The sequence below is a fragment of the Hylobates moloch genome, unplaced genomic scaffold, assembly GCF_009828535.3.
Source record: "Hylobates moloch isolate HMO894 unplaced genomic scaffold, HMol_V3 SCAFFOLD_1, whole genome shotgun sequence".
Lineage (NCBI taxonomy): Eukaryota > Metazoa > Chordata > Mammalia > Primates > Hylobatidae > Hylobates > Hylobates moloch.
Window position 1 is genome coordinate 73,042,885 of NW_026652276.1, and position 27,948 is coordinate 73,070,832.

The following is a 27,948-nucleotide window of genomic DNA, read 5'->3' on the forward strand; positions in this document are numbered from 1 at the left end:
CTGACCTCACAATCCGCCCCCCTCAGCCTCCCAAATTGCTGGGATTACAGGTGTGAGCCACCGCACTGGGCCCATTAAATACTTTATTACACAGTCATATTGTCACATTATCTGAACTCAAGTAGGGCTGTAGAAATACTGTAATTTCAAAAGTTGGTATTTTTACACATGCCCCCAAAAACAAATTCCATGAAGACAGGGATTGTGGGAGTGTCTGTTCTTTTCAAATGCTATAGCCTAGGGGTTTCGAGAGTGCTTTATAAGTATTTGTTGAATGAATGAATGCCTCAGATCAAGGAATTATGTATTTTTAAACTTCAAGGTCTCTATCCATGAGTAAAGGCCTTTTCTTTTATTTTACATCACAGTGAAGTCAGTGGGACTGTCAGCTGCTAAAACAACAGCTGAAAGAAGTGCTCATTGACTCTCTTTCCATTTATAGATGCCACTAAAGGTTTTAACACACTAGAAAAAACTAACAGCTGCTTCCTTGTTTAAACAATAAATGACTCATTTCTCTCTACACGTAACATCTAACATTTGAAAAGATTAATGAGTCAGATGCAAACATCATATGACATTTGAGATTATTCCTTACTAGTCAGCAATTTTATAGTCTCTTTTGCTTGAAAAAAACAGTATTTAAACAATAGTTATGGCAGCATTTTATCTGTGACCAGTATAAATTTTTCATACACTCTTTCCCCTCATCATAAAGGTGGTTTATTATAATTCCAACCCTTAAAATGTAGAAATCCTTTTCCATTTAAATGAAGAAACCAATTTGTAGCTTTTGTTGATTTTTAATAAACTTAGGTTAGCACTTGGTTGTACTGTATTGTCTATGGTTGTACACAGACTTGCATCTTATTTTAAATGTTTTTACATACTTTTCCCTCTGGAAGAAGAGGGCTCCTTTGGCTAATTTCAATTATTTGAAAAAGATTCCTTACAATGTGTTTTACATGGAAACAGTGGTCAAAAACACCGAATGATCCTAGAGAGGTCAACAAGTCTTACCTAACCAAGAAATGAGAAAAATAATATTCTATTTTTGAAAATTCAAAGAAGTTTCAATAAATACAAACAGAAAGTTAATAAACAAAGCTATTTTCTTACAAAGTAAATGTATTCTTTCCAAAACTGTATTGAAATTCTTACAAAATAGCATCCAAAACACTTTAAAGGGGGGTTGATGTATTCCAGAGTTAGTTGTAATTTTTAGTTTTTACAAAAATGACAGGTTTAAGGATTACAATTTGTATTAGAGTTGGTTTACATTTGGAGCTATGTGATTATTTATTTATTTATTTATTGAGACGGAGTCTTGCTCTGTTGCCCAAGCTGGAGTGCAGTGGTGTGATTCTTGGCTCACTGCAGCCTCCACCTCCCAGGTCCAAGTGATTCTCGTGCCCCTCCCAGGTAGCTGGGACTACAGGTGCCCACCACACGCCCAGCTCATTTTTATATTTTTAGTAGAGATGGGTCTCACCATGTTGGCCAGGTTAGTCTCAAACTTCTGACCTCAAGTGATCTGCCTGCCTCGGCCTCCCAAAGTGTTGAGATTATAGGCATGAGCCATCACGCCTGGCCAGGAGCCATGGGATATTTAAATCAGATTTTCACAATTAAGAAAGCAGAATTTTGATTATTCCGTAAGAATAGTCTTTTTCTTTTAAATAAGACTTTCAAAACGTTAAATGGTGCTGCATAAATTCTTTATTAAACCGAACATGATACAGTCACTTAATATATGAAAACTAAGACTTTACAGGTATTAAGTACAAAATAAACATTTATAAACTAGGTACATTTGGATTACAATTTTAAATATAATTTTTAGAAAACTGAAGTTTTCTAAATGACTTTTTCCTCAATCATTAAAGAAAAACTCTTACAAGTTTTAAATATAAAAGCTGTAAATATAAAAACTATTCCATGACTTATGGCAGGTGACTAGTATCTTTAAACTAGAGATATCTTTAATAGCAATCCATCTCAACTCAAGGTCAATCAACTCATTACTTCCCAAAGTCCCTGTAGGGTGAATCCATCCTTCAATTTCTCTATTGCAAGTCCCAGTTCTTCTGAAAATACAGGTTCACGATCTTGTTGCTTTTTGGGAGACAGGAGAATAAGATGGGAATAGAGAAGGTGGGCAAGGAAGAAGAAAAAAACAAAAAAATAGGTTTCACATAAGTTTGTGAATGCTAAATGTTGGAATTTAGAAACTTTTTTCATATATTGTAGGTAAAATAAATGTCCTTACCTTATTGCCATCAGCAAAATAAGCCTGTAAGACAAAGAAAATTCTATTTCACAAACTGGACATACAATATTCGAATAGATCAGTGGGCTAAGGAACTTAATTTGCAGAATGATTTTATAACTAAATCTATTTCACATTCTGTTACTGTGTAATGTTTTTTTCACCTATCTCTACAATGCTGGTAGCAGAATTCACTCTGTTCATGTCTACAAGAGTTATACCTTAAGTTGTAAAAAATGTGCTTTGTAATGTATGATTAGCACTGTTAACTTGAAAGGAGATAGAAAAGAATGACTTAATCGTCATATGGCAAGAAACAGATAAAAAAGAGAAAAAAAGAAAAGAAAAAGAATGACTTAGAAGCTATACAATTTCTTCCCTACATTTGATTTATTAGATGATACTGAAAACAAGTACTTCAATGTGTCAGCAAATGCATATAGTTTGAGGTAGTAGTAGTTTATAATTATTTTATACTAATTTCACACCTTTGTTTCAAAGTATTTGTTACCAGACAGGTATTCTAGTCAGATTCATAGCCATAGAATGGAGAAAGCACTATTATTTTGGCTATAAGTTAAATGATACCAATTTGGAAATAGGAAAGCTATTGTTCAAATACATGTCCTTTTCAAAACAAGATCCCTATAAATTAAGAGATGAACATTTCATAAATATTAAGTATAGATTTTAAATTAATTTAATTAACAATATTTAACATGTTCTATTCACAGTATGAAAAAACTTTACATATCTAAAATCCTAAAATCAAGCCGGGTACAGTGGCTCATGCCTGTAATCCCAGCACTTTGGGAGGCCGAGGCAGGTGGATCACGAGGTCAGGAGATCGAGACCATCCTGGCTAACACGGTGAAACCCCGTCTCTACTAAAAATACAAAAAATTAGCCGGGCGTGTTGGCGGGCGCCTGTAGTCCCAGGAGAATGGCGTGAACCCGGGAGGCGGAGCTTGCAGTGAGCCGAGATCGCGCCATTGCACTCCAGCCTGGAAGACAGCAAGACTCCGTCTCAAAAAAAAAAAAAAAAAAAAAAAAGTAAAATAAAATCCTAAAATCCTCTGAATAACTGTGTTTTCAAAGTATTTCTTTCCTTTTTTTTCTTTTTTTATAGAAATGGATTTTTGCCATGTTGGCCAGGCTGGTCTTGAACTCCTATCCTCAAGCGATCCGCCTACCTCGGCCTCCCAAAGTGCTGGGCTTACAGGTATGAGCCACTGCACCTGGCCTCAAAATATTTCTGATTTTGGTAATTTAAAAGTTATCGTCACAAAAGAAATCCCTCACTAAAAATATTACCTTCAAACTCAGGTTTAAGATACCATCAAAATCTCAAGTTATATGGTGTTTCACACACACCATTATTTTATTAAACAAGACTGAGATAAAATCCTTAGGAAATTTAATGTTGTCCTTTGTGATGCTCACCACAAAAGCATCCGTGTGACCATCAGAATCTATTTCTACATCATCTTGAATTTGTTCGACTGTCAGAGCTTCGAGCGGCTGGGGCTGAAAATCAGATGTTAAAATGCATCAGAGACAATATTAAATGTACCATGAGAACTGCAAATACTTTTAAAATAACAAGTACAAACTACTAAAGTCTTATAAAAATCACGGTATAATTTATGTTATTTTATCAAAAAACTAACTTGAGTAATAAAACTAATCAATTAAACCTAAACTTTCGTATCTGAAGTCAGTATCATGAAAAGAACTAGAAAGAGAAATTTACACATACATAAGATACTCAGATATCTTTAAAGAAAAAACTCCAACTTGACTTTCACATTTCTTTCACATTGTTTAGAAAAACTAAGTTTTGCGTAACAGCCAATGTTCAATTTTCCTCAGAATAGTCATTATAATTTGTGAAAAGTAAAAGAACTAATATTTTTATGGAATATTCTAAAGGTAAAGAATAACATGTAGAATTAACACTTATTTATTTGTTCATTTTTCAAATGTTTGAATATCCCCTTTGTTATATTAGGTACTATGCCAGTACTACCAAGTGTTATAAAATCCTACCCTTACTCACAAAGGGTTTATAATTTACTGAGTAGAGAAAAAGATAAGACACAATGACCGATAACTAAATATTATGTTGACCCACAAGAAACTGCCATTTTTTATCAGTCAAAATGATAAAATATCAACACTATTATATGCTTCAACCCACAAAAAGCAGTTATAACAAAGCTGAGGATAGCCTTAGTGTTTCAACCACGCTCAGAGTTGTGTGACTATGTGCAAGTAAATTAACTAAGCCACAGTCTCCTTAACTGTGGGATAAGGATAATAATAATACGCCTCACAGTATTGTTGGGAAGATTAAATGTGATGGTGCATATAAAGTGCTTAGAGCAGTGAATGACAAACAGCAGATGTTTAACGCGGTCATCCAACAACTATGAATATTCATAAGAGCCTATCATGTGCTAGTTTTGACTGCTGGAGATATAGCTATTAAGCAGACAAAAACCGCTGACTTCAGGGAGATCACTTACAGTGGAGGAGGCTGATTAATTCTGAAAGGAAGGCAGGAAGGAGAGAGAGAGAAAGTAAGCAAGCAGAATAAAGTAATGGGAGTTGCTGTTTTAGAATAGTCAAGGAAGATCCTGAAGAGATGGCATTTGAGTAGGGACTCACATGAGGTGAGACAGTAAGCTATTACGGCTAGCTGCTATTATGTACTGGGGTCAAAGAACAGGAAAAGAGAACAAATGAAAATTAGAGAATGTGTAGGCGAACTAACCTATCAAGCATCTCCCACGTGCCAGGCATTTAATGAACATGATCAATAACTTTCTAAGAAGATTATGTCTGTTTTTCTCTTTTATTTTTTTAAGAGATAAGGTCTTGCTTTAAGAGATAGGTCATTGCTGCAGTGCAATGGCATGATCATAGCTCACTGCAGCCTCAAACTCCTGACCTCAAGCAATCCTCCCATCTCAGCCTCCCGAGTAGTTAAGACTACAGGCTGGCACCACCACACCTGGTTAATTTTTAAAATTTTAAAAAAATTTAGTAGAGACAGGGTGTCACTATGTTGTCTTATTATGTTGAAGCTGGTCTCAAACTCCTGGCCTCACGTGATTCTCCCACCTCAGCTGCTCCAAAATGCTGGGATTACAAGCATAAGCCACCGTGGCTAGCCATATATCAATTTTGAGAAAACTGAAGCTCAGATTTGCCTAGGATCACAAATAAATGATGAAACTGGGATTGAAAGTTAGGTTCTAAGGACCATGCTTGTTCTGCAACATTATTCTACAAAGAAGAGTAATAACTAGAAACGGGGAAGAGACTGGTATGACTGAAAGTGTAAAATAAGATAATGGGAAAATGAAGGAATACTTCAAAGTTTTGAGTACAGCTGACTTGGACAGTGCCAAAAACATATAAGTAAACAAATCAATAAATCAGCAGGTTGCTGCTTTTGAGAAAAAGATGAGGCCAGTTTTAGGTATGCCAAGTTTGAGATGCTCATCCAAGTCCTAGTGTATCTTATTGACTTGCATAATTATTTAAATTACTAAGATAAATCTGAAATAAGAAATTCCACTCGTATCATTTGGGATGCTCATTTATATGAAAATATTCAAGGGTATTTGGAACCATAAGCTGAAAGAATATGTCAAGGTCAGAAGGAAAGATCTACAGTCATCCACAAAAGTACAAGTTGAAGAAGCTGAACAAGCAGGTGATATTACCAAGGAATATACAGAGAAGGCAGAGTGAAAGGGAGACTGCTGAAAGAAGAGCATGTTGGGAAGAAAAAGAAAGGATGGTTTAGATGATGAAATACATACAGTATATGTAATACAATGTCAGAAACCCAGATGCAAGTTTTAGCTAGATGGAGAAATATATGGAATTTGACAGGGAGAGAAAAAATTAAGTACAAGGAGCACTACCAGGCAACAAGGGCCTCACTAAAGTCACATGCTGTAGTCCAAGAGCAGAAGAAGAGATATAAGTAATGGCTGTGATATGGCTCAGCATGCCAAGACCCAGCAGGGGCACCGATTATAAAGTAAACGGCAAGGGCACCAACAATAGAGTGCATAATGAGGGTGCCAGTAAAAGAACAGACAGCAATGGAGTCTACAATCGAGTGATCGGTGATGGGACCAGGACAAAGAGGACAGCAAGGGCAATGGCAGTGGAGCAAATGGCAAGGGCACCTCTGACAGAATGGACAGTGACTGTCCCAGAGATACAGCAGACAGTGGGGGGCACCAACAATAGAGGGGACAGCAAGTACATCAGAGCTAGCGCCTCTAGCAAGGGTACTGGTGATAGAGTGGACAGTAAGAACACCTCTAGTGGAGTGGGTAGTGGGGACACCACTGAGACTGGATGATGAGGGTCCCAGCTGGAGAGACAAGTGAAGCCAAAAGAGCTCATGTACCTGGAGAGCAGGGAATAGCAGCAGCAACCAGGAAAGAAATCATGAAGAAGACAAAGAGCAGATATGTGGGCAGGATGTGCAAAATATTTCATAACTGATATGGCAGAGGGACAGATCAATAGGAATGGATGCAGGCCGTGTTGATGTAGCCTACTCCTGGAGTTGCTATATTGTGGAGTATTAAGGAAGACGACAGTATTCATGAGGACTATAAGGTTTGTCCATGCTCATAGGGGGCTGAAGTAAAATAAAAATCTGACAGAGTGAGAGACTCAAGTCTGTCTGTATCAGAGAGCATTGCACATGGAAATTTACTCAGGTGGCTGCCCACCTACAGGGGCAGGTATGGAGGGCAGGAATGAATGACGAAGCAGCCAGTTAGAAGACAGGTGGTAGGTACAAATTAGTGATAATCCAGGAGCTGTGCCCACTTGAGCAGAATCTGTATATTCATTTTAAAAACAGTTCAAAATTAAATGGTGCACAGTGGTATTTACATCTGAATTTTATAGATTGCATAAAGCAATGCAAACTTTATTTCACATACTCAACAAATTACCTTTTCTTCCATCTCATAATCAACTCCAAATATGGGACTGGCAGAATAGACTTTGTGAAGTGAATTGATTTCCTTAACTGATTCTTGTAGTTTTTCCACAGGATCTATTTTAAAGCCAAGAACATATCCACCACTCTACAAGAGAAAATAATAATAAAAAACCCCAGCAAGTCTGAAGAACAGTATTTCTAGTACAAGATAAATTATAGCTCAAATTGTCCTTATTTTAGAGCGTAATATGTAAGTTCATTTTTTCTTTTTCATTTTCTTTTTTTTTTTTTTGAGACGGAGTCTCGCTCTGTCGCCCAGGCTGGAGTGCGGTGGCGCAATCTCGGCTCACTGCAAGCTCCGCCTCCCGGGTTCACGCCATTCTCCTGCCTCAGCCTCTCCGAGTAGCTGGGACTACAGGCGCCCGCCACCACGCCCGGCTAATTTTTTTTTTTTTTGTATTTTTGGTAGAAACGGGGTTTCACCATGGTCTCGATCTCCTGACCTCGTGATCCGCCCGCCTCGGCCTCCCAAAGTGCTGGGATTACAAGCGTGAGCCACTGCGCCCGGCCAGTTCATTTTTTTCAATTAAACTTTTTATTATGAGAAATTTCAAGCATATACAAAAACAGAAGAGCACAAGGGAGCCTCCATGGAGCCATCATCCAGCTTCAAGAAGCAGCAACATGTGGCCAACCCTGTTTCATCTGTAACCTCGCCCTCACCTGAACACCCCTCCCCCAACGCAGGCTTATTTTGAAGTATATTCAAATATAAGTTCATCTGAAATATCAAAGGTAACCTTTCAAGATTTAAAAAATACATTGTAGACTGTGAAGGGAACTAAGTGTTTCTTGAACTAGGCCTTGAAAAGGAACAGACTACATGAAAAGAAGAAAGGAAATGGGCCATCTGAGGCTATCTCCTTGAAGAATTAGGAAAGAAACTGGGCCATGATACAGTGTTTTGAAAGGAGTGTTAAAAAACTAAGTAGCGTACTGTAATAGGTGAGAGTATATGTTCTGGGTTAAGAGCACACGCTTTTATGTTCAAATTCTGGTTCTACCACTAATTCACTAGCTGTAGGATACTTAGAAACTTTCCTTAACCTTTCTAAGCCTCAATTTTCTAACCATAAAATGGTTATCAAGTTGTCATATTAAATAAGAAAAACATATATGACATTTGGTATAGTTCTCGGAGCAGAGTAAATACTCGATAAATGGCAGCTGTAGGCCAGGGGAAAGGAATAAGCAGACATTCATGTTTAAATTTAGAATGTAGATGATAAGTAATTTTATAAATCACTTTAAAAAATGTATTTAAAATTTTTCTTAGCCAGTCGAACCTACTACCACGAGACCAGCATGTTTTATTTAAATGTATTTCTGCAAAAACCTGGCATAATGGAGCATAACAGGTTATAATTAGCATATAATCTGTGTGTGAGAAGACCTCAAACTGTGTGTGTGTGTACACAAATATATGTTTGTGTTTCTCAAAGACAGTCTTGGTAAATCAGTCAGACTTGAGATCAAAACTTAGCCCCATCACTTACTAGTTGTGAGATCGTGGGCAAGGTTGTTCCTAACTTCTCAAAGCCTCAGTTTCCTTGACTATAAAATGAGGGAAAAATAGTAGCTGTATCGCGGGATTGTGTAAAGATTGAGATAATGCATGAAAAGCCCTCAGCACAATGACTTGATTCTGTCATTAATAATAAGTGATGATCACAAATGATCATGTCTGTCCAACAAAAAAATATAAGCAGGATCCTTCCTCTGGGGACAATTTCTATATGACTTCAAGCACTTCATATATAACTTCATATTAAAGCTAATATTCTTCTCAGATGTAAACTGATTACTACATAAATAAAACTAAAAATCTAGACTGTCAATAGTTTTAAAAATCAAAGATTAACAAAGATATACAAGATCTTACCTGCTGAGAGCTTTCTATGACAAGAGCTAAACCAAATTTTGAATCTCTAATCTTTATTGAACGCTAGATACAAAATGAAAAAGAAAAACATGCAAGTTTTTATTAACTGAATAGTGACTCTTTAACTCAGTTTTTAAACTTTATACAGTATTTACTTTTCACAGTCTAAAGAACAGAATTCTCCCTCCTTCCTTCATTAAACTCCCACAGAGATCAAGTAAAAGAAACAAGACTTATACTGAAAATATGTGGCAAACTTTTAAGAGGCAATATAAGAAAGACATCTCTGAAATATGTACAAAATTCCCTGACTCAAATATTTCTCACTTCCAGGGAGTAAACATTTTTTAAAATTAGAGACAATTAAAGTAATTAGGTCTCATTCAGCCACCCAGGCCAGACTGCAATGGTGTGATCATAGCACACCACAGCCTCAAACTCCTGGGCTAAGGGATCCTCCTCCTGCCTCAGCCTCCTGATTAGCTAGGACTACAGGCATGTGCCACCATGCCCAGCTAATTTTTTCTTTTTTGTAGAGACAGGGGTCTCACTATGCTGCCCAGGCTGGTCTCGAACTCCTGGCTTCAAGCAATCCTCCTTTCTCAGTCTCCCAAAGTGCTGGGGTTACAGGCATAAGCCACAGTGCCCAGCCTGAACTTTTAAACAAAAGGCTAGCAATCTTTTAGTTTTGGTAAGCCTGTACCTTTTGTAGCTCCTAAGGCTAGATTAGTTTTTTAAAGTCACATGTGCCTTCTGTTTCTTACATCATAGGTGGCTACATTCTTAAAAGAATCTCTATTCTATTTAAGTTTTTTTTTTTTTTTTTTTTTTGAGACAGAGTCTCGCTCTGTTGCCCAGGCTGGAGTACAGTGGTGCCATCTCGGCTCACTGCAAGCTCCACCTCCCGGGTTCATGTCATTCTCCTGCCTCAGTGTCCCGAGTAGCTGGGACTATAGGCACCCGCCACCATGCCAGGCTAATTTTTTGTATTTTTAGTAGAGACGGGGTTTCACTGTGTTAGCCAGGATGGTCTCGATCTCCTGACCTTGTGATCCACCTGCCTTGGCCTCCCAAAGTGCTGGGATTACAGGCGTGAGCCACCGTGCCCGCCTGTAATCTAACTTTTAAAAATAATTTTAATTATTTAAGTTTAATATAAAATATTTAAGTTTTAAAAATAAGTTTGAATATTTATCACTAGACATCAAGGAAGGTTGGGATAGATTAAGTGTAATTAACATCAACTGGTAAATGTGATGTGAGGACTAAGCTTGGTTAGAGGAAGATAGGTGGTGAAACCAGTGGCCTGGGAGAAGGGGAGAGTAGAGGCAGAATGGCAGGTAGGGCCTGCAGAAGTGACACAAAATGTACCTGCTGGCAGGGTAGGGGAGAATCACGGAGGACCTAACACTATGACCAGCAGACCAAAAGCCCAGAGAAGGGTAATCTGGCAGGTGATGATGAGATACCATGCTTCTAGACAGATAGGCAACTTTGAGAAAGACTGAGAAAAAGAAGAAAGGCTTTGATGATAATTGTTAGGAAAACCTGGCCTTTCATCTGGGCTACTTTACACCTCACCAAGAGTATATACAATCCCAGTTAAGAACCACAGAACACTGGCCAGGGGCGGGGGCTCACGCCTGTAATCCCAGCACTTTGGGAGGCTGAGGTGGGCAGATTGCTTAAGTCCAGGAATTTGAGACCAGCCTGGGAAACATGGTGAAACCCCGTCTCTACAAAAATTACAAAAAAAATTAGCCAGGTGTGGTGGTGCACGCCTGTGGTCCAAGCTGTTCAGGAGGCCGAGATGACAGGATCACCTCAGACTGGGAGGCGGCAGTTGCAGTGAGCCAAGACCATGCCACTGTACTCTAGCCTGGGTGACAGAGGGAGATCCCTGTCTAAAAAGGAAAAAAAGAATCACAGAACACTGGCACTCTGGCTTTCAATAGGTAATCTAACCAGGTGTCTGTGGGTGACATAGGCTGGTAAGACAGAAACTGGCAAGAAGCTGATATAAATATCTATAGGAGTGGGGTCAGGGTAATGGCTGAGCTGTAGAGCTGAAGTTAGACTATGACTGCTGCAGTGACAGACTGTGATGATACAGATTGCAAGTTGTTTGGGCCACTTGAATTAATTCCAGAGGCCATATTTGGCAACTCTATTCTTAAATAACAAAAAGAACAGAAAGCACAAGGTTGTTTACTACTCAGTAATTATTCAGCATAATAGAAGTTAGGTTAGGCAAGCTATAACACGTTAACGTAATGCAATATAAAAAAGCAATAGCTATACAAACACCAATTTGTCAAATATCTATGTAGATTTTGTTACATTGTACCAGCCTTGATTATAGACTCTTATATTTCTTTTGATAGCCAGAAATAATTTTCTTCCTATGAGATTCTATGGCTTTCTGTTTAATATGTTGCTTTTCTCCACCAGACTGAAAGCCCCTTGATGGCAGGAACTGTACACTGGTTCATGATCTTCATGATTGTATCTCTAGCACTTGGCACAGAGGAGGTACTCAAAATTTGGCATAAAAATGAATGAATTATCAGAAATTTTAAAGAAACTCCAAAATCAAACAATTTAGCCAAAGATAGGGTTGGGAATATTTTGCAAAGAATTATTCTTCTCATGGGCCAGGAATTCGTTCCTTAAAAATGGTATTTTCCAGGTATCACATACATTCTGTCTACTCAATAAATATTAATAAAACTCCTTAGTCTTCAGACTATATATCCTATAATAAGGGCAGTTATCATAGGATAACCTCATGGGATTTTCATTAACTATTTTTATGTTCCATCTAATTTGTTCTAGAATTCTGTAAGTAGTTTCTTTATAAAAAATGAAATTATTTAGTGTATTGAAGTTTACAGTTTGTTTCACTGAGTCACTTATTTATCATAGCAGCAGCAGAGTGCAAAAAACTATCTTTACCTACTCTCAAAACAAACTGGTCTCAGAGATAGTCAGTTCTTATTTTGAATTTTAATTTTTTTTTTTTTTTTTTAAATACAGAAGGGATCTAGCTATGTCACCCATGGTGGTCTCGAACTCCTGACCTCAAGCAATCTGCCCACCTCTGCCTCTCAAAGTACTGAGATTACAGGAATGAGCCACCATGCCCAGCCTGATTTTAACAGTTTTAATTGAACTTAAGCTGAAAGTATTATCACTAAAAATCATCTTGATTCCTTTCACTAAACCTGTGGTATGAATCCAGCTTGTATTACATTCTGTATCTAAATACAATGAAAGCAGTTCATTTGCAGAATTAATAAATTCCTTCTGGCTTTTAAAAGCTTTGGAGCAGAAAATGACAAGAGAGCCAAGAAAAACTGTGGATCAGTGTGCTAAACCGATGCCAAGGAAGCATTACATACCCGCCTCATGAAAAAATTACAGAAAATTTTAATAGTTAAAGCCCTCTGGATGGAATCCAAGAGACACCTTACTCTGTATAACTATTTAAAATTTTAGAATCCAGTATATTTCTCTTCTAATAGCAAGTTGATAATGGTGCTGCTTCTCTGGAATGTAGTACAATTGGATCTTTTCTACATTGAAATATTTCATAGTAAATTATCAACATCTTTAAAATATGCTCTCAGCTAGTAACTGCTACCACTTAAAAAAGGGAGAGAGAACTCATCTAAAAGTCCAACTAACTACTGAACAAAAAATATTTATTTTACATTAAAATAAGGTCATCAAAATGTATGTACTTACAATTTGCAGATATGGTATACTGACATTAAAACTATCATTCATATTTGCATGCCACACAATTCTCACATTGGTAATAAAAAAAGTTCCTAAATTGCCCTGTAAAAGACAGTAATGAGATACAGAAATGATCATTTTTTTGGATACCTATTCTTTATTTTCTAATCACCAGAATAACTTATTACAGCAGCAAATAATACCAAAATTGAGTATCAATGACTTCATCATTCATTGATGGCAGTACAATTAGATGAGTGACAGCCTGGACTTTGGAGTCAGCCTGCCTAATCATTAAACCATTAGTACCTACCAACTGTCTGACCATAGGGAAATTTCTTCTTGATGTATTTTGTCAAATGTAAAATGGAGATCTGATTAAATATCCCGTGTAAATCAATCCCTTAACACAGTGCCTAAATGTTAGACCTTACTAAAATTATTATTCAAAACCTTGGATAGGTTAAGGCAAAGGAGTTGTGGCAAGAGAGAGAAACAAAACATATGTAATAACCCCCATCAATCTACATAGATTGTATTCTTTATAAGGATAGGAGTGGAGTTACTCTGTTCCATAGTTAGATCTTTGCCACCTAGCATAGCACCGGGAATTTTTGATTCATTAATTAAGGAGACATTCCAGGATTATCAGATATTTCATTGTATTGAATTGAAAATAGGGATGTTATCATCAACCTAACTTGTACTTATTGAAAAATAATACGCTTTCCTACAATGCTAATTTTAACAATTAGAATTGACTATATAAATCCAATGATGAATGCAAAAATGATTACCAAAACACTGTCCCAAAAGGTTCACTAGCTCTTTGCACAATACCTGATCACTGGATAAATTCCATACTCCATTTATTTTATCATATACATGTTCTTGTGGCAACAGTCTTAGTTGCTTGTCCTGAATTAGTGCACTTCTTAATTTAAAATCACGATACATTTTAGAAGTTTCATACGCTCTGTGAAAAAGAACAAACAAAAGACAACCCAAACTGAAAATGTGATTTTCTTGGGTTATGTTTACTTACTTACTAAAATATGTAGTTGTTAGTATTTATGAACATTACTCAAATAATTATGATACATTTTAATATTTTTATTTCTTTTTAAAAATTGTTCTTATAGAGACAAAGTCTCAATACCTTGCCCAAGCCGGACACAAACTCCTGGGCTCAAGTGATACTCCTGCCTCAGCTTCCAGAGTAGCTGGGACTATAGGCATGTGCCACTGCACCCAGTTATATTTTTCTTTTTAATAAGGTCTGGCAATTACAGTTTTTGTAGAATTTGTCATTTTAGTGTATTATTTACATATTTTATCTCAATTACCTATATATATATTTTTTGAGATGGAGTCTCACTCTGTCATCAGGCTGGAGTGCAGTGGTGCAATCTTGGCTCACTGCAACCTCTGCCTCCCAGGTTCAAGTGATTCTCCTGCCTCAGCCTCCCGAGTAGCTGGGACTATAGGCGCGCGACACCACGCCCGGCTAGTTTTTGTATTTTTAGTGGAGACAGGGTTTCATCATGTTGGCCAGGATGGCCTCGATCTCTTGACCTCGTGATCTGCCCGCCTTGGCCTCCCAAAGTGCTGGGATTACAGGCGTGGGCCACCACGCCCGGCCCCTATTTTTTAATACATATGGAAATTGTTTTTTCTATCAAAATGCTACTTTTTCTTCATTTCCTTGTTTTTCAAAGGACATAAACAGCCGTCCAATTATTAATACTTTTTCTCGGCTGGGCACAGTGGTTCATACCTGTAATCCCAGCACTTTGGGAGGCCGAGGTGGGCAGATCACTTGAAGTCAGGAGCTTGAGAGCAGCCTGACCAACATGGTGAAACCCTGTCTCTACTAAAAATACAAGAATTAGCCGGGCATGGTGGTGTGCACTTGTAGTCTCATCTACTTGGGAGGCTGAGGCAGAAGAATTGCTTAAAACCAGGAGGCGGACGTTGCAGTGAGCTGAGATTGCGCCACCGCACTCCAGCCTGGGCCACAGAGCGAGACTCTGTCTCCAAACAAAAACAATTACTTTTTCTCACTGCAACCTGAAAACATGCTCATATCTACCTCTATACAGAAAACTAGAATGAATCTGTACTGATTCCAAAAGGGACCCTAAGGGGAGAAGGGGGAAGGAGGAAGAGAAGAACAGGGAGGGAGAGGGGGAGAAAGAGAGAGGAAAAAGGACAGGGGGAGGGAGAGAAAGAGAATTAAATCCCTATAATTTTTTCAATGTCTATTGATAATAAATACAGAAACCCTGATTAACTTTTGATTATTTTAATATTTCACATAAAACAGGCTAACTTACCTATTTAACAAAAGTAAAGTTTTCTTAGCCTTAATAACAACAGATTCATATATTCATTGTTGAACTTCTAATTTTTATTTTAATTATTCTAACATATAAATTGTGAAAGAGCAGAATTTTAGCACTCTGCTTGTAAATGTTCATTTTCTTTAGTGCTGTTATCATCAATACTTAACCAGTGGAAGAAATAGAAACTATTTATGCTATAAATTATTTTGGGGGGGAAGCACATAGTGTTTTTAATACTATTAAAGAAAAGCAGCTTCTGTTCCCTTCATATTCCATTTAGAACTTTTCATTTCACAGTACTTCTCTCAGTGAAATAAAGAGCTAAGGTTTAGGTATATGCCCAAGAGAACTGAAAACATATGTTGACACAAAACTTATACACAAATGTTCATAGTAACATTATTCATAATGGCTAAAATGTAAAAAACCCAAATGTCCATCAACTCATGAATGGATAAACAAAATGTGGTATGCCCATGCAATGGAATATTCTTTAGCTACAAAAAGGAATGAACAACTGCTACTACTGATACATGCTATAACATGAATGGACCTTGAACACACTGTGTAAGTGAAAGAGGTCAGACATAAAAGGCCACATATTATATGATTCCATGTAAACAAAATTTCCAGAACAGGCAAATCCATATAGACACAAAGAAAGTTAGAGGTTGTCAGGGGCTGTGGAGTGGAGGGAATGGGAAATGACTGCTATGGGTAAGGGATTTATTTTGGGAGTGATGAAAATATTCTGGAATTGGATCTTGGCAAGAGTTGAACAGTATTGTGAATATACTAAAACTGTCAAACTGTATACTTTAAAATCGTAAATTTTGTTATGTAAAATTTTATGTGAATTATATCTCAATTAAAAAATTAAGCCATTATATAGACTAAAACATCAATAAAATTAAAAATCAAATAACTAGGAAACTAAAAATAATATTTGCAATATATATGACAGCTAAGGATATAATTAAGAAATTTAGCTTCCTGCCGGGCACGGTGGCTCACGCCTGTAATCCCAGCACTTTGGGAGGCCAAGGTGGGTGGATCACAAGGTCAGGAGATCGAGACCATCCTGACTAACATAGTGAAACCCCATCTCTATAACACAGTGAAACCCCATCTCTACTAAAAATACAAAAAATTAGCCAGGCGTGGTGGCAGGCACCTGTAGTCCCAGCTACTCAGGAGGCTGAGGCAGGAGAATGGCGTGAACCTGGGAGGCGGAGCTTGCAGTGAGTCGACGATCGCGCCACTGCGCTCTAGCCTGGGTAATAGAGCAAGACTCTGTCTCAAAAAAAAAAAAAAAAAAGAAGCATAGTCTGGCTGGGCGTGGTGGCTCACGCCTGTAATCCCAGCACTTTGGGAGGCTGAGGCAGGTGGATCACGAGGTCAATAGATCGAGACCATACTGGCTAACATGGTGAAACCCCATCTCCACTAAAAATACAAAAAATTAGCCAGGTGTGGTGGTGGGCGCCTGTAGTCCCAGCTACTTGGGAGGCTGAGGCAGGAGAACGGCGGGTGAACTCGGGAGGTGGAGCTTGCAGTGAGCCGAGATAGCAGCTGCACCCCAGCTTGGGCAACAGTGCGAGAGTCCGTCTCTACAAAAATAAATAAATAAATAAATAAATAAATTTATGAGAATACAAAAAATATATGAAAAATGTCAACTTAACTGGCAAATACAAGTTAAACAATTATTATTATTATTTTTTTTTGAGACAGAGTCTCGCTCTTTCACCCAGGCTGGAGTGCAGTGGCGCTATCTCGGCTCACTGCAGGCTCCGCCCCCCAGGGTTCACGCCATTCTCCTGCCTCAGCCTCCCGCGTAGCTGGGACTACAGGCGCCCGCCACCTCGCCCAGCTAATTTTTTGTATTTTTAGTAGAAACGGGGTTTCACCGTGTTAGCCAGGATGGTCTCGATCTCCTGACCTCGTGATCCGCCCGCCTCGGCCTCCCAAAGTGCTGGGATTACAGGCGTGAGCCACCACGCCTGGCCCAAGTTAAACAATTATATACACACATATATAGACATACATATGTGTGTATATCCTGTCATCTTAGCAAAGCTTAAAAAAATATCATAGCACTTAGGGCTGGTTTAAAAAAGAAAAAAAGCCGAGGTAGTAAAAAGAGTTTAGCAAACAAGAAGAAAAAATATAAAAACAAAACAAGCTGGGTGAAGTGGCTCACATGTGTAATCCCAGCACTCTGGGAGGCTGAGGCAGGAGAATCACTTGAGCCCAGGAGTTGGAAACCAGCCTGGACAACAAAGTGAGACCCCATCTCTAAAAAAAAAAAAAAAAAAATTTTTTTTTTTTTGAGACAGAGTCTTGCTCTTTTGCCCAGGCTGGAGTGCAGTGCAGTGATCTCAGCTCACTGCAACCTCCATCTCCCTGGTTCAAGTAATTTTCCTGGCTCAGCCTCCAGAGTAGCTCGGATTACAGGCATGCACCACCATGCCCAGCTAATTTTTTTGTATTTTTAATAGAGGCAGGGTTTCACCACATTGGCCAGGCTGGTCTTGAACTCCTGACCTCAAATGATCCACCCGCCTCAGCCTCCCAAAGCGTTGGGATTACAGGCGTGCGCCACCATGTCTGGCTCTACAAAAACATTTCAAAAATTAGCAGGACATGGTGGTGCACGCCTGTAGTTCTAGCTACTCAGGAGGCTAGGACAGGAAGATCATTTGAGCTCAGGAGTTTGAGGCTTCAGTGAGTTATGACTGCACCACTATACTCCAGCCTGGGTGACAAAGCAGGACCCTACCTCTATTTAAACATAAATAAATAAAAAAAGGCCACAAACCTAAAACAAACCAAAACACCAATAAAACTCTTCAGGGAAAACACTCAAACATGCCTTCTACCTACTAGAAAAATAACCTTTTAAATTAATTAATTATGCAACTTGTTTAGCTATATTGAATGAATTCTTTATTTCACTTTACCTACCTTGGTAGCTAATTTAATCTGGTCGTCAGTAGAAATTTTTAATGAATCTTCAGTAGTTTTATGTGTTTTGTAAATACCTTCAAAGTGTTTATTAAATAATAAAACATGTTCTTCTCAATATCTTCCTGATATTTACAATAGAGCTTGGAGGAAGACAGTACCACACTTCTAAGCTTTATTCTCTAAAACAGGTCCTGAACCCCCGGGCCACAGACAGACGGGTACTGGTCAGTGGCCTGTTAGGAACCAGGCTGCCCAGCAGGAGGTGAGTGGTTGGGGAGTGAGTGAGCAAGCAAAGCTGAACTCTGCCTCCTGTCAGATCAGCTGCGGCATTAGATTTTCATAGGAATGCAAACCCTACTGTGAATTGCACACACGAGGGATCTAGACTGTGCCGTCCTTATGAGAATTTAATGCCTGATGATCTGTCATTGTTTCCCATCACCCCAGATGGGACCATATAGTTGCAGGAAAACAAGCTCAGGGCTCCCACTGATTCTACATTATGGTGAGTATATAATAAAAATAGAAATAAAGTGCACAATAAATGTAATACACTTGAATCATCTTGAAACCATACCCTCACCCAATTCGTGGAAAAATTGTCTTCCATGAAACTGGTCCCTGGTGCCAAAAAGGTTGGGGACTGTTGCAGTCTAAAACCATAGAGTAAACTAAAAATATTCAATAATCCATAAAGTATTACTATACCTGTGTACTGCCATCACAGAAGTAAAAAGTCTAGGGCTTCCAGGAACCAAATTTGTAAATATAAATTCAAAACGAGTACTGTTACATTTTGTTAGTATATAAAGAGCTTCAGTTTGGCCTCGTAATTTCTGTAAGGACAAATTTATTTAAAAGTTCAGATTTTAAGAGCAATTTCTCCTTTATAGTGAAAACAAACATCAACCTCAAATATCTAGTATCTTTACTATATATATATTTCAATAAGATTTTTTAGACTTACAGAGTTAGCAGTCCTTGTTGTAATATTCAATATGCAATTGTAACCGACAGCTAAAATCCAAAAGCAAAGAATGTAAAGAGCATGGTATGGTACACTGAGAAAAAATACTTTTCTAAAAAAAAAGTTTATACAGAACTCTTAACAGTTTAAAAAATTAAACATATATAGAAATAAACTTTTAAAAGTTTTAAAGAAATAACTATAAATTAAATAATTAAAAAAACTAGAGAGTCAATTCTGTCTCCTTGAACAAACAAAAATGTAACACAGGAAAAAAGAAGTCTTCATCCCTAAAGCCTCTGCAGCATTATTTACTGAAAGTTTTAGCACTACTCCTAAAAAAGAACAAGTCTAGCTGGATAATCTAAAATACTTTAAAAAAATAAGTGAAACAAAATTTAACACAATGAAAAGATTATACTTTTATTAGAGCTTCTTCCTTCTTTGGGATTAATCAAAACAGGGGATAGCATGTTCTCAAAAATAATCAAAAAACAAGAACCAAGGTTAAAGCCCTAATCTCCTATATGTCCAAGACACAAAATGGACAAACCAAAATAATAATGGATAATTTTGTTTGCATTATGATGTCTAGGATTTCTGAAGGTTTTTTATTTTTATTAACTTAAGATTTCTACATACTTCTTTGGTATCAAAGGCACCATGCAAATTCACCTGACAAAGGATTTTTTTTCTTCAGACTTATCTAACAAAGATACTTACAAACATTGACTCTTGATAATGCCAAAGAGTGCCAGATAATTCTTAAATTTGTTACCAAGAGTCTACCTAAAAGCACACAGACAAAAAATAGGTTAGCTTAAATAAGAACCCATTTTAGCAGCACTGAATGAGATGGATATGGAACTTCTGGCCCAGTATTAGAAGCAACACTCAGATATTTTTCATATATTAACTGAAAATATTGTGCATATCAAACCTATATAACATATACAATATATGATTCAGAATCCCAGAGAAACAAAATTTGACAGTTATATAAGGGACACAGATGTTCTCTGCCAATAGCTTTGCTCTAAGTCAAACTGACTGAGGAAAGAATTGTATACTAGTTTTTTTGTCTTGGTAGAAGCTGTTCTGGGTCCCAGCAAGTCATATATGTACAACTGAGAATGAATATAGGATAATTACACAGCTATTCACTGAAATCACACTTTTCAAAGAACTCTCACACACACACTAATCCTTGCTATATGAGTACTTTCTTAGCAGTTCTCATTTAAATGAACCATATATTTATACACACAATTTTGCTGCGAGCAAACTATTTTGTTCCTAAGAAGTTATGGTCAGGCTGAAGTCTATTTAAGGCTTTATACTTTTTGATCTTAGCATCAGACTGATGTTCATACACTGAAATACAAAGTTAGATACTTCATTTCTCAAAATGTGTCCTGATGCTCCAAGAAAAAAACAATAAATTTGAGAATGGTATACTAGGTGTATTAGAGATGAACAATACAATCAGCATATTATCATAGCTTTGAGATATTCTGAAATAATAAGACTCACTTTGTTTAAACACATTATTTCACCAACAAATTACAACCATAAAATTATTTTTATGAGTAATCTATAGCCAGCCAGGTCAAACTATTTCTGAAAACCTTTACAATGTCTAAAATCAGAGAAACTAGGTCTGTATGAATACTGGAGTGAAACTGGATAGCAAATGTGGCTCTAAAAAAGATGAAAGCATTCTCAAGGGAGATTGTGGAAAATTACAGAATATGTTTGACAAATAATAAGTAATACAGCATGGCTGGAGTGTAAAGTTCACACAAGATCATAGAAGACTAGGTATAGCATCCTTCAGTCATTGGTCCAAAGGAAAACAGATGGCACACTCAAGTTAGGATAACTGAGGTTTATTTACAAAAGAGGGAGCAGCAGTTCATGAAATCTGGAAGAAACAAGAGTCCTATGGAGCTGACTGCTTTGAGAGGAGAGACACAGCCAACCCTTCATTGGGAAGGAACCAGGGCAATAAATACCCAGACCTCATACTCCTGCCTCCCTTTCATCTTCTGCCATGGCTCTTCCAACTGGAAGCCAGAGTATACAAGGAACCCTTAGATGTACTCTATACAAGTCATCTTTCCAGGGCAAGGGGAAAAGGGTGGAGAATAATGCTGGACCTGGAGGGACAAATGGAACACAGCAGCACAGGCAATAAAAGTTGTCTTTGGACATACTAGAAGTTCTTTAATGCTAGACAAAGAAATTCAGACTTAGATCTATTAGCAATGGAGGCAGTAGAGTTGGGGGTGGGGTTTAGGATTGGAATTGGGGAGGACTAAAAATCTTTGAAAAGAGAATAATGTGACCCTCCCAGTTTAGAAATCAATGTAGGCAGTTAGGTTCATCACCTAGCTATGTGACCTTGGAAAAGTAAACTAACCTCTCTATTCCTGTTTCCTCATTTTAAAATAAATATGACTGCATCTACTTTAAACTTTTTGTTTTACTGTTTTTATTATTGTTAAATGAGATTATATTTATATAAAAGATTCAGAACAGTGACTGTCAATAAACATTCTCCAAATAACAGCTATTTAAAAAATAATCCTTTGCAAACTCATTTTTGACTTTTTTTGGTTTTTATATAGATATACCTGTTTTCCTTACACCATTTTACCTAGGCAACATTTTGTCTCTACAAGTGGGCTATGGGCTCAGGACATCTATTGATTCTTTTATATTTTTCTGTCAGTCCCAGGAGAAATTATGGAGTGAGAAGGGTTTGCCATATAAAACCACCAACCACCTCTGTTTGCCTTTTTCTTTGCTCTTGGTATATATCTCCTACAATCTCTAGGATTTTTAATGCTACCTCTGTTCTGCTGAAGAACTCCAGCCTACGGCTCCAAACCCAGTGTTCCAGACATGGACTTTCCTCTCTACCCTGCCTAATACCAAAGTATAGTTGTCCCTGTTTCTACTAATCTCCCAAACACTGAAATATGGCTGTCCCTTTTATTCTCACACAGCTATTTAATATAATATTTTAATCCTTTACAAACTCATTTCTATGACTTACCTTCTGATTATAGATACATTGGTTATATTTTCCTTATGCCATTTTACACCTAAGCAACATTTTATCTCTATAACTGGGCTATGAGCTACGGGCAGTGTGCAAAGTTAATCTGATAATTTCAAGTCAGGGTACTAACAGTTGAAAATGGATTAAATATGCTAATCTTCTGGGATATAGTTTTAACATAAGGGGCTCTTGAACTTGGCAATGTCTTAACTTGGTTATTTTCAAACTGCTGAAAGGGAGGGGAGGGAGACGGCTAGAAGGCAGGATTCCCCTTCCATTTTTTAACTCCTTAATGACCAGAAGCGCTGCATACTCCTGTAAAATTTCAAAAGGTTTTTGAGGTCTGTGCGCGCGCGCGCGCGCGCACACACACACACACACACACACACACACACACACACAGTTATTTCTATTTTTATTTTGAGACGGGGTCTTGCACTGTCACCCAGGCTGGAGTGCAGTGGCATGAACATGGCTTACTGCAGCCTCAACCTTCTGGGCTCAAGTGATCCTCCCACCTCAGCCTCCCCAGTAGCTGGGGCCACAGGCACACACCACCCCACATGGCTAATTCTTTTTATTTTCTGTAGAGACAGGGTCTTGTTATGTTGCCCAGGCTGGTCTGTAACTCCTGGCCTTAAGCAGTCCTCCTGGCCTCCCAAAGTACTGGAATTATAGGCAAGAGCCATTGCAGTTGGCCTATTTTTATTAATAGTAGGATTTCAGGCACTGGAGATTTCTGGTCAGGGAGGCTTTCTGCCCTTCCTACTCTAAAGTATTAGTACAGGATTCTGCACTCAATGAATATCTGAAGAATCGAAAAATGTTTTATGAAGAGTTCCTGCCAATCTGTATGAGACTTTCTATTGGCTTTCTCAAGTTAATTCTGAGTTCGTCAAGATACAGCCATCTTGATAGTTGGGATTATTATTCCACCCTCAAAAGCACAAACTAAGACTTTTCGTTTGCTGTCAGATCTTCATACTCCAGTCTCATCTGAGCCTGACATACACCAGGAAGCATTTCAGAAGTGTGATCTAAGCATTACTTTAAGGATGGGCCCTAGCCACTAAAAGGATCTGCCTGTAGGTGGTGGCAAGTAGGCAGCAGGCCCCTTTGTAAGCCTTTCTTCTGAGTGGAACTGCCCTCACCTCTAGCTCCATTATTTCCTCTGGTGTCTTCAATTGAATCTAAACAATCAATAAAGACATCGCCAGGTCTTGTTTTCATTTGCCTAAAATGAATATAAAGGTCTGAATTTTATAGCTACCACTATACCTACTTACCATCTATTAGGGACATATTTACCATCTAATATGTCTCTATTAAGAGACATATGTACATTAGCCAGGAGCAGTGGCTCATGCCTGTAATCTCAGCACTTTGGGAGGCCAAGGTAGGTGGATCACTTGAAGTCAGGAGTTTGAGACATATGTACGTAAAAGAGCCAGCAGCATAAATAATACTGTACCAAAAGTTCATGCATTTAAAAATAAGGTCTCTGAGGGGAACCAACCTCAGAGAAGGCAGGCTTACAACAGGGCCTGCTGCCTACATGCCACCTCAGAGCAGGTCAGAAGAAAGTCTCAGGAAGCAAGCAGCCACTCAAAGGGCTACAGTAAGCATGTTCTGCTAATAAGGGTTACCGTTCCTTCTCTATGAGTTATTGATTCCCCCTTTCCTGAATGAAGTCTGCTCTATTTCCCCACTTACCCCTTTCCAATAAGAGGTTTACATCCCTCCCTCCTAAACTTCTTCTCCCACTAAAACATATTCTGGATACATTAAGCTGCCATTCCACATCTATTTTTTTTCCTTGGAAGTAATGATGCTTCCAAGACCTACTGGTCACTGGCTCCACAAACAGCTGCTATGGGCAGCCTGGACTTTTATTATCTCTCCAACCTTGGGGAGATTTGGTTTGGGAGGGGCTCTAAGGTCCAGCTGTGCTGGTCCTCGGTGACAGTCAGAGAAGACTCACAGGATTTTCTAGTACGTGACCTACAAGTAGATTTCACAGTGCAGGACTAAATTTGCTCTCCACATATCCATGTCTAGGTGACAACCATAGGTGATTGATGGTGCATTACTCCTGAATTTTTAAAAAGGAAGCATGGCTCCAGGTACTACACCTATGACCTACATATATTCCACTACCCCATATCCTTTTTTGGGAAGACAGTCTAACAGTCAGAACTAATGCCCCTTGCAAACAGGTCTACTTGAGTTTTAACAGTTACATTGGATAAAGGTGATGTTAGAACCAGGACTTACTGAAGGACCAAACTACATGTTTAATCCTATCCTTTCTTCTGTGTAAATCTGAGAAAAGTCTTGTGTGAATTTAACTCTCCTATTCTCACAATTACACTGACAAATGATGCTGTTTCATATATTCTCTAGCTAATACGATTCAACATTTGTAAATTAAACCAGAAATATAGAATACATTTAAAAATATACTCACCTCTATCTCCATTATTTCCTTTGGTGTCTTCAATGGAATCTAAACAATCAATAAGGACTTCTCCAGGTCTTGTTTTCATTTGCCTAAAGTGAATATAAAGGTTTGAATTTTATAGCCACAACTATACCTGCTTACAATCTATTTAGGGAGAAAAGAGACATATGTACATAAAACAGCTAACAGCATAAATAATACTGTACCAAATGTTCATGCATTTAGAAATAAGATCTTCAAGAACTTCAAGAACCTGAAGATCAGTGGGGCCTGGAGTGACCAGGGCCATCTGGAGTAAGCCAGATTGGTAGGAGGTGTTGAATTTTGAAAAATAAAAGGAAAAGAAAAGAGAGTCCATGATTAAAGACCAGGACTAAGAAATGGTAAGGACATGGGAGAAGGCTGGCCAAGCTTGGAAAGAAGGACCATATTGGGAAGTAGTGAGAGAAATATTGTTGGATAACTAAGGAGGAACCAGACTATGGGGAACTCAGAATGCCAGTCTGATAGGTTTAGGCCTTATCCTGTGGACAGAAGAGAACCTCCAGAGGTTTCTGAGTAGAGGAAAGGACATCAGGAAATTATAGAAGGAATGGTTAAAGAAGAGCTGTATGAAAAGCATCTTTGGAACTTGACAAATAGATACAGATGACAAAAGGAAATTCAAGAGCAACTTACTGACAGATAGAATACATTCTACAGTGTCCAAAAAAAAAAAAAAAAAAAAAAAAAAAAAGCAAAAAATATAAAAAAGCACTCTAAAAAAAAAAATATAAAAATGAAAAAAAAAAAAAAAAAAAAAAAAAAAAAAACCTAGCAAAATATCTAAAAGAGCCTTCTAATACACTCTTCATAAAGCCAACTCAATTACCTATTGAAAATACAGATATGACCATATCATTTCCCTGCTTAAAAGCCTTCTATATCCTCCTGCTGTCTAGAAGCTGAAGTCCAAAATCCTGAGCTAAAAATGTTACAATCTGGCTAATTTATCTATTTGTACCTCCAACCTCTCTCTGCAGCAGACCCTGCCTTTAGCCAATGAGGTTACAGCTCCAAGACTCTGCTTCTAACGCTAAATTCTTTTCTTCTTTTCTGGAATACTCTCCTCCTGTCTACCCTGACAAGGCTCTGCCCATTCTTCAGGGAACAACTCAAATACTATGAATATTTATTCTTCTTCAAGGACTTCACCAGGTAGAATAAATTGTTCTGTTTCTATGAGTCGCAGCTTTTCGTTCATTTTTTCAGAATGGTATTTACCACATTTATTATAGTGGTTGTCTATATGTATCTCCTGCACTAGAACTGGGGGATATGAATATCATTTCCTATTATTTTCTGTCTCTAGCTATGGGCCCAGTAACTAGCACGTAGTAAACATTGATAAATGTTTACTAATGTTACCGAAACGGACTTTTGTTTGGATTAAGAACCCTACAAGAATGACAGAAAATGTCGCGGGGCGCGGTGGCTCACGCCTGTAATCCCAGCACTTTGGGAGGCCGAGGCGGGCGGATCACCTGAGGTCAGGAGTTCGAGACCAGCCTCAACATGGAGAAACCCTGTCTCTACTAAAAACACAAAATTAGCCGGGCATGTTGGTGCATGCCTGTAATCCCAGCTACTCGGGAGGCTGAGGCAGGAGAATTACTTGAACCTGGGAGGCGGAGGTTATGGTGAGCCGAGATCGCGCCATTGCACTCCTGCCTGGGCAAGAAGAGCGAAACTCCGTTTCAAAAAAAAAAAAAAAAAAAAAAAGAATGACAGAAAACGTCATAGAAGGTGCGCAATATGTTACTACAGTTCGTAATTTTACGAATTCTTTTCTCTTTCATCTTCTTAAAGGGTCTAACATGTTAGCATTAGATATCTAGCTATACTTAACCTGGGAAATGTATCGATATTTCATTTTTCCATCTAAGGGGGTGAGGTCCATGATAAGGAACGATTCCATCTAAGGAGGGGAGGTCCATGATAAGGAACGATAAGTAGTAGCTAAGAAGCTCCATGCCATTAATCCAGGAATCTTAGCTTTAGCGTTTCTCAACACAGTATCCCAACCGGCATTTCCCGCCCTGGATTTTAGAGCTGGAGGTTTCTAACCACTTTTTCTTTACGATACTTTCCAAAAACATGGCTTCTATTTAAAGTATGATAATTTCCAAAAACAGGCTGCAAAAGAAGACTCCTTCTTGTTGGTGATTTATATGAATAACTAGATGAAAGCTTACCAAGGACAAAGTTTGCGTGGTTAGTAATTTTTGAGGACTGCCTACTCCCACCTCCCTTATTTTACAGACATGAGGATTCTAGCTTGAATGATCAAGACATCTGTCCAACGGCCCACACTGTGGGTCGATATTACACATCTACTTTTAGAACCCTAGTTTCCTGAGCCCCTGACCTACGTTCCTTCCGTGAAACTGAAATCCCAAGCTCACGTGGCTGTATACGGGACGCCAAGCCCCGGGTGGCCCCGGTCATGCTCAGGTTCACATTCCTGATCCGTCCCGTGGGCCAGGATGGGGGAATCGGAGGTCGCATGGGACCAAAACTGTGTAATCCAGATGCGCTCTTGCCGCGGCGCCGGCCTCGGGAGGGCCACAGTGACCCAACCAGCCTGGGGTCTTTCGAGGCGCGGACGACCGGCGCAAGCCTCCCACCCTCACCAGAGCCGCGAGCTGCGGAGGTGCAGGCTCCGCCCACGGGTCCCTAACCCGCACGGCGGCGCCCTCTACAGGGTTGCAGACCCCTCGGGAATCTTGGAAACTCACTGCGCCGACAGGTCGAAGCGGACATCCCGATCCTCCCAAAGCGCATCTAGCACCGACATGGTGAACAAGGCCTGCAGCGGGCCCTCTCCACAGCCGTGGAGGCCCAGCCGCGTCTCTCTGGCTCCAAGGCAACGGGCCGCCTCTGTCACGACGTCTACGGCGGGCGCCGAGACTCAAGCTTCCGCGAGAGTGCGCGCGCGTCGACCAGCTCTTTCGCGTCGTTAAGCCGATTTGAGATGTGAGGCAGGGTTTAGGAGTCTCCGAGAAGCCCAGCTGTCTCCGCCGAGGAGAGCGTGCCTGACCTCTGGGCGACCTTCCTTGTCTCCAAACAGACATCCTTTAGCCATTTTACTCCTCTCCTTATTTCTCTTCACCGTCAAGAGATTTAGGTTTTTAGCCGGGCATGGTGGCTTCTGCCTGTAATC

The 27,948-nt window shown here is 38.8% G+C and overlaps 1 protein-coding gene across 4 annotated transcripts; it reads right to left on the reverse strand.

The window, feature by feature from the left end:
- Positions 1-138: 138 nt before the first annotated feature.
- BBS5 (Bardet-Biedl syndrome 5) lies at positions 139-27,650 on the reverse strand. Of its 4 annotated transcripts, none has more exons than XM_032755459.2 (12): positions 27,524-27,650; positions 24,753-24,835; positions 19,942-20,007; positions 19,219-19,268; positions 18,960-19,087; positions 13,777-13,912; positions 12,943-13,038; positions 9,196-9,258; positions 7,264-7,398; positions 3,713-3,796; positions 2,270-2,293; positions 139-2,115 (listed from the first exon to the last, which is right to left on the reverse strand). In XM_032755459.2, the coding sequence occupies exons 1-12, from the start codon at positions 27,580-27,582 to the stop codon at positions 2,014-2,016; spliced, it is 1,026 nt and encodes a 341-aa protein (XP_032611350.1). In that variant the 5' UTR covers positions 27,583-27,650; the 3' UTR covers positions 139-2,013. The 4 variants fall into 4 exon arrangements, with proteins under 4 accessions (XP_032611350.1, XP_032611349.1, XP_032611352.1 ...); XM_032755458.2 differs by lacking the exon at positions 27,524-27,650 and adding an exon at positions 27,154-27,262; XM_032755461.2 differs by lacking the exon at positions 27,524-27,650 and adding an exon at positions 26,981-26,999.
- Between the last annotated feature and the right edge of the window lie 298 nt (positions 27,651-27,948).